A 7,486-nucleotide genomic window follows, 5' to 3' on the forward strand; every position below is an offset into this window, starting at 1 on the left:
TGGATTACTGACACCCAATCAGAACTCTACAGGATGAATCAATCAGAACTCTATTGTTTGAGTACTTCTTAAGTCAGTCGATTGACGGCCGCTTGTCTCGATGATGAGACGTGCCGCTTAACGTTCAATAAACACATTATGAAGGTATACTTTTTGAGTTTTATTGCTTTTTCAAAATACCGATCAAAATTACATGGTGAAACCAATCATTTCAAAGTCCATTATTAAGATCGATAAGAGTCTAATATTGAATAATGGTAATGATAATAATAACTTTTAGTCGAGCTGAAAAAACTTTTTAATAAATAATTAAGCTCTGTAACGCCTGGAGCTCTGGACGCCCTGCTGCCGTGTATCTCGATTCTCAACAGCCAATTACTGATCGAGCGAGGTTGCGGCTGAGAATGGCCGCAATGAGCAACGCCGTGGAGATGAAGAGGACGCTGTTCATCTCCAACGACCGGAGCTGCAGATATCGGAGATCGTTGCTGGTGCCGACGCCCTTACTCGATCAGTTTGCTTCTAGAACATAAGGCTCATCTGATACTGACGAACCTTCTGCAACTGATACGTATCAGTTTGGAAAGTTATAATGTTTCTCTATATATTTTGTTTGGAACAGTTTGTGAACTTACTCAAATTAACTAATTAGCTGATCTATCGAAGCCAGGAATATATGCAGAAAGACATCAGCACCTCCAGACATCTTCTTTTTCATGCATTGCTTGACAAATCTGTGCAAATTGCCTTTAGAATATGAAGTCGTTTTCTGGTTTGTCTCAATTGTTCAGTATGCTCTCCACCTTTCGTTTATCAGGTCAAAATTAAAAGTAGCTTTATTCGATCCCATCCGATTAGCATCGAATCAAATTTTGAAAGATGTTTAATTTCCGAAATAGACATTCTAATATATTATAAATGCTCGCTACGAACTGTGTTCTGCTTCCGGCTCTCGTAGACAATAATAATATCAGTGGAAAAAGAACAAATCTTGCTGGCCTAAATATATGGCTAAGGAAGAACAAAAGAATAAACTTTTTAATTCGCTCATCAATTTAATTTGCCCATGCAGAAAGAATAATTTCTCCTTTCAAATTATATTATCCAGATAAGAGTTTAAAAGAAGTGAAAAACTCATAGATTAATTATAAATAAGAAGATATTTCATTTTGTCCATTGCTTAAATTTTTATTTTACATTACAAATAATGACTTGTTTATCACATATATTTGAATAATTAAATTAATTGAGAAGAATAAGAAAGTTTTATTTCACAACTGTATGACAATAATCAGAATAAGATATTTACAACTATAAAATTATTCTATTAAAAATAGTCAATAAAGTATACAAATAAATACTTCATAATTAAATCATATGTAATAAAAGGAAAAGAAAGAAAAATAAGAGAAATCTTTTAAACTTATATATAAATGTAAAAGGATCATAAAAAGAAACAATTTAAAAGGAAAAAAATAAAGAATAATTTTAAAAAAAAATTGTTAAAATAATTTAATAGATAGATGCAAGATGAAATTGTGATTGGTATGGTAGGTGGTTTGGTGGTAACGTATGGGGAAATAAAACAAATATTTTAAATTAAACAAAAAAAAGTTAAAACAAAGGAGTAAATAAACTGTCGACACGTGTGCGGCTAACAATTGATATGCCTATTCCTCACGCCCAATGGACCACAAGTCACGATTGTTACGTGAATCCAGAACGAATCGACCGTCCGGCGAAGCCACCGCCACTAAACTGCCTATCGACCATATACGCTACGATCTGGATCGGACGGAGAAGTTGTTCGATGAGGTGAGGGAGCCACGATCTGCCCTCTATATTAGAACACAGCGGAGGCGGTCAAGGCAAACGCAAGCATCCTCCCAGATTTCTCCCTCTTCCCGCGATTCTCTCTTTTGCGCGCGCCAAGGTAAAGTTGTTCTTCTATTTTCCTTTCTTGTGTAGTTTTTTTTTTGGGTTTGTTTGGTTGGTTGGTTTTTTGGAATGGCTGGTGGTGAGGATTCTTGATTGCAAAAGACTCGACCTTTGAGTTTGTGCTGGTTATTCGGTTTGGATGTCAGGCGGATTTTAGGTATGTAGGTTTGCAAAGGCGTCAATAAGGTGATGATTAGATAATTGGAGCAAATCTACAGTCATTGGTCACGGCTGTCTTGACGTTTATGTATGATATTTTTTCCCGTGCATGCTCGAGCGAACGGATTATTAAGTTGGTCTTGACTATGAATTTGAGTAGTCACCTTCTTGTTTTTCTAGCAGTCTCCTATTTCTTCGTTTTTTGGATGAAGTCAATCTTCTTTCGTTGTTTTTTAGTTATCTTATTGAAGCTTATATTTAAAAGTCTGTAGTTTTTAATGAATAGCTTGTATTTGGATGTCCAAGTGCAAGCTATCTCAGATTAGTGTAACAAAAATCAAATAATTGTGTTTCTTCATAATCCATTATTTATTATCGTCGTCAAAAAGCTTGATTTATACCAATTATTTGGAATCAATTTTCCTTTTCTTTCCCGTTTGTCTTGTATTGTGCTAATTAACACATGAAATTGATTTTGTTCTTCTAATCCTGTACGGAGCTCATCACTTCGTTGTATGATTTTCTCTTGTCAATTTAATAATACAGAATTTGGCTTTTTTCCCTTCTGATGTTAAAATTTTGGCCGTTTTGCATAATAAGGTTTATCGTTATCATATATAAGAAAAACCTCTACAATACAAATAAAGTATCTTTGCTTCAGGTTATTTCTAGCTAGCTAGAGTCATTTTCAGAAATATTATGCTAGCCCTCTCTGATATAAATCCCTTAGCTTGTACGACTCTGATATTCCATTATGAAAATAACCACCTTTTATCAGTTAAAGCATTAAACATAAAGGAATTATAATCGTTGATATACACGACATAAACGAAGATGATTTATAATTTTATAGATATAAGCAGCGTATGATTAACAAAATATTTTATGAGGATTTGATAGTAAGCAAAGTGATCGGAATTTGTGGCTAAAATTGGCTCTCAAGTCTGCAATTTCAAAAGGTTGATATGACTACATTGAGATGCATCTGCAAGACTTGCCTCCTTGTTTTATTGATTGGTTAATTGCCTCCTTTAGTTTCTGGAATTATTTTTGGAAGAATTTACTAGTAGCGTTTTTAACTTATTCCTTACAAATGTAATGTACTAGCACTATAAAAATTGCCTTCAACGCAAAACATTTGTTTTAATTTCTAAAATTTTTCTATAATTGAAGAGATGATGCGAGAAAAAAAATCATGTAACTAACTCTGGATGCTGAGTCCAGTTTCTTTTCATGTGTATCGACAAGCTATGGTTTGTCATATGGGCCGTATTGTGGCTGATGTTCCTGCAAAACATACCACTTTCATTAGTTACTCCAAGATGTCACTAAACTATGAGTTTTTTTGTTGCTTATGTAGCTCAACAACAACCTGTCTAGTCCTTGCGTATAATATGAGAGATAATTACAGGACATGCTTTTATGTCTCAAACCATCTCTAAAACTGATATATTGGTATTGCTTGATATCATTTTCATGTGATTGAAATTAGTAAAGGAAACTATGCTGATCCCTGATTGCTTATTTTGCAGCTTGCAGAACATTTTGAGGAGCTAGTCAAGGAAGTTTGTTCGGCCCACCCCAAATTCAAGAGCTAACTTTCATGTCAGATCTCGACGTACATATTCCAACTGCCTTTGGTATGTTGAACATAGACTACTTTCCGGACAACCATATATTCTTTGATAGTTTAGGCTAGTGGTTATTTCTATTTTTTTTTCTTTTTAGTCCTATCTGTAGAACAAAGATGAACTCAGAAAACGTGTTAGCTTGTGGCATCATGTTTATGATGCTTATCAACTAGGTCCTAGTTTATATCAACGAGTTTTTAAATATTATCTGACTTGTTATAGTTGTAAATCTGAAAAGACAAATTGGTCTCATAAATAACATGCTCTATCATTGTCTATTAGATAACAAAATGCTATTATTTGGCATTTGGCTAGAGTGATAACAATAGGAGCATCACCTTCAAATAGTTTGGTATATATTTTAACCACCTTCAAATGCTTTGGTATATTTTTTAACCTGCTAAGAGGATTTCTCATGATTCTTTTATGCCATTCAGTTAATAGTTATGGCATGTATGAACTAAAAAATGAGGGTACCTGAATGGTGTTGGTGATTCTGTTACCATTGATTGTCTGATGGGTAGTTTAACACTGTCTCCATTTATTTCTTTGACGACTTTTCTCCTTTTCTGTAATATTTTTTTAATGATCCAACAAAAATAATTTTTTCTGCCTCTCGGACTTTTAGTGTGGCAGTTCACTGCAATATAACCCGCAAATGCTTAAATGCCACCAATCCTGATCCTCCAGCAGTGTAATGGTTGAGTTAATCTAGGCAACATATCTATCTTTCATGTTTATACAGATAAAGGATTTATAAATCAGTGTTAAACTTATACTCCTGATAATTAATTTTTTTGTTCAAATCTTATTATTTTGAATTAGATGGTTGACTAGAATTTGTTTACAATGTTGCGCTAATTGATGAAGTGTAGGTAGAGTAAATTTGAAGCTTGAAATGTGGAGAGAGATTTTATAAATTGAAGTTTTAAATAAGTAGAACTAAATATAGGTTATGAAATATAATTCAATTAACAATAAAAGGAGTAAGAATAAAGATGTTAACCATAAAATTCATGTAAGGTTAATCAACTGAAATTGAAGGTCAGTTGAACAGAGAACTAAAGAAATTTACTTGACAATCAAAAAGGTTAGATGGAGAACAAAGAAAATTCAACTTAAAACAATTTAAAGGGGCTATCTTGGTATGTGGGGGTTAGGTTTGTTTGTTAATGTAAGTATGATTGTGACTCTTTTTTTTTTTCTCCATATACGGGGTTTATTTATTAAGGAATTTATAATTAAATTGTAAATAAATTATAGGATTTTTCGATCCTATTATCTGAGCCCTTAGACTCTCATTTGATCAACATTTTTGATGAAGTCTGACATTATGGCTTGTTATTTCTCAATAGACAAGTATGATAAAAGAAAAGGAAAATAGATGGATAACTTTCCTTTTCATGGGAATAACATCTAGTTCACGAATCAGAATTTGATCCGTCCCAGCAGTAGTTATTCTATAGTTAAATTAATTCTCCTAAAACTTCAACAGATCCATTTGCTGAGGCAAATGCTGACGACTCTGGTGCTGGAACTAAGGAATATGTGCATGTGCGCATCCAGCAGCGCAACGGAAGAAAGAGCTTGACTACTGTACAGGGTCTAAGAAAAGAGTTCAACTACAACAAGATTCTTAAAGACCTGAAGAAAGAATTCTGCTGCAATGGTACCGTTGTCCAGGATCCTGAACTAGGGCAGGTATTATTCATTGAAACCACGACGGGACTAGCTCATTTTCATTTTCTGACTTCGACCACATGGCAATTAAAACCCGTGCGATCATCTTGCAGGTTATTCAGCTGCAAGGCGATCAGCGTAAGAATGTCTCAAACTTTTTAATTCAGGTAATGCTTGGAATAAAATTCTTTCAGTAATTGATCTTGGTCTGTCTATTGATGAGTAATTTATGCCTGGTGCTCTTGTGCCTTATCTGTGATCCAGGCTGGTATAGTGAAGAAAGAACGCATCAAGATTCACGGTTTCTGAAGACTATATGCATGCATCTGCAAGTTGTGTGAAAGTATACGTTTTGTGTATTCGTTATATAAAGAGTGCACGCGGTGACCATATCAAGAAGCTTGTGAAGGGTAACCAGTAGCACTCCTCCTTTGTTTAATTTATACTGTCTGATGCGACCTGCTGGTTGCGTACGTGTGTCCTGTCACCTTAACTTATTACTGATATATAGGCGATCACATGAAGCAGGGGCGGAGCTACTAGTTGACCAAACTAGGCCATGGCCCAGTCTTTGTAAAATACAGGAAAAAAATACGATTAATGGAATTCGGGTTTAAAACTCGTTAACCCGTTAGGAATTCCTCTCCCGAACCGCGATTTCCCTTGCAGCGCGATTCCTCTTCCCCTTCACAGCATTTCCTTTTCTTCTTCCGCCCGAAATCGTAATCGGCGTGACTGCGTGAGGTCTCCCTCAGCCGCAACCGGCAACTCTCCCTTCTCCTTGAGCGACGACCACGGTGAATCGGTGATTCTCCGTCGTCGTTCTCCATGAAGCAAGCCGCCTGCCGCCGTCACGCTAGGGTTCGCGAACAAACGGACGCCCTCTCATCTCCCCTGCCTACTCATGCCGCATCTCCCTTCCCCGTGATCGCCCCGACCGGCGCCATCTTCGCGCTCTGGATCTCACTGTTCGCAGCCCAGAGATTTTCGCCTCCTTCGCCAGCAAGAAAAGAGACCAAGGTGAGATCCTGTTTAATTTGGGTTGTTGCTGTTGTGTTGGAATTCTGAATTTGATGGAGTTTACATTACAGATCGATTTGGGAGATCGATCGGTGAAGATTGTGATCGGAGGAATCGCGGCAGAGCGTGATTAGGGCTAAGCTAAGTGCTAGGGCACGGATCATAAGTTTTCTTTGGATCGGCAAGGAGGAGGAAACGGAACTGGAATCTGAGTTGTATTAGAGTTCAAACTAAGGTAAGCTTTATTATGGTTAATTGAGTCTGTTTGCTTAGAATTACTATTTTATTAATTAGGTTGTTGATTTATTAGTTTCTTGGATTGATCTATTGGATGGTGATCTAATCGTGGGTGTTTGATTCGGTTTAGGGTTGATGCTCTATTAGATTCTTGTTTGGTTGGGATTAGTTCATGGCTGTTGGGATATGTTGATGGATTGAATTTGGTTGTGGAATTGATCTGTTGATGTTGGAATTTTTAGTTTTGTTGGATTGGTTGGTTGATGTTGAATTGGTTAGTTTAAGGATTGGTGTTAAAAGCTTGATTCGGTCTTAATGTTACCATTTATTGGTTTGATCTATCGAGATAGGTTTGCCCTATTTTAGATTTGGTCGATATAATTCAAGACTTCAAGAATTTAAAGATACGAAGAGCAGATCTTTAAGCATTTCTTAGATAATTGTTTACTTCTTAAATAATTCAAGACTTCAACTTATTTTTTAACAATTTGTTAAAAAAATTTGGCCCACCCTTCGGAAGAATCCTGGCTTCGCCCCTGACATGAAGCCCCATTTAGTATATATCGTGCTTGATTGGCATTCTTATTTTGTCCTGTTGTAGATTGTGTGAGACAGAATTATGTGTGGATCGATGTATATTTTGTTAAAGAGATCTCAGACAATCACGGAGGTTTTAATTAATTAATTAATCAATCATGTTTTCCTGTATAAAATATAAGTATTAAAACATCTAATTTATGCAGGTAGAGATTATAATTATTCAGTCGATCACTTGAGCAATAACTAATCAATTGTGTTCAGAGCTATTCTAAAATTGAAGA

The 7,486-nt window shown here is 35.7% G+C and overlaps 1 protein-coding gene across 1 annotated transcript; it reads left to right on the top strand.

Moving 5' to 3' along the window:
* Positions 1-1,842: 1,842 nt before the first annotated feature.
* Positions 1,843-5,932, top strand: LOC141831779 (protein translation factor SUI1 homolog). Its single transcript, XM_074719185.1, has 5 exons — positions 1,843-1,933; positions 3,630-3,737; positions 5,224-5,429; positions 5,522-5,575; positions 5,673-5,932. The coding sequence occupies exons 2-5, from the start codon at positions 3,701-3,703 to the stop codon at positions 5,715-5,717; spliced, it is 342 nt and encodes a 113-aa protein (XP_074575286.1). The 5' UTR covers positions 1,843-1,933; positions 3,630-3,700; the 3' UTR covers positions 5,718-5,932.
* The last annotated feature ends 1,554 nt before the right edge of the window (positions 5,933-7,486 follow it).

Source organism: Curcuma longa, chromosome 1 (genome assembly GCF_044706935.1).
Source record: "Curcuma longa cultivar G26 ecotype Majalengka, Jawa Barat chromosome 1, ITB_CL_G26_1.1, whole genome shotgun sequence".
NCBI lineage: Eukaryota > Viridiplantae > Streptophyta > Magnoliopsida > Zingiberales > Zingiberaceae > Curcuma > Curcuma longa.

Bases quoted from the DNA above. Each gene is read 5' to 3' on its own strand.
- LOC141831779 (XM_074719185.1), top strand. From the start codon at position 3,701: ATGTCAGATCTCGACGTACATATTCCAACTGCCTTTG. The intron at 3,738-5,223 runs GTATGTTGAACA...AAACTTCAACAG, and splicing joins ACATATTCCAACTGCCTTTG to ATCCATTTGCTGAGGCAAAT. The intron at 5,430-5,521 runs GTATTATTCATT...ATCATCTTGCAG, and splicing joins AGGATCCTGAACTAGGGCAG to GTTATTCAGCTGCAAGGCGA.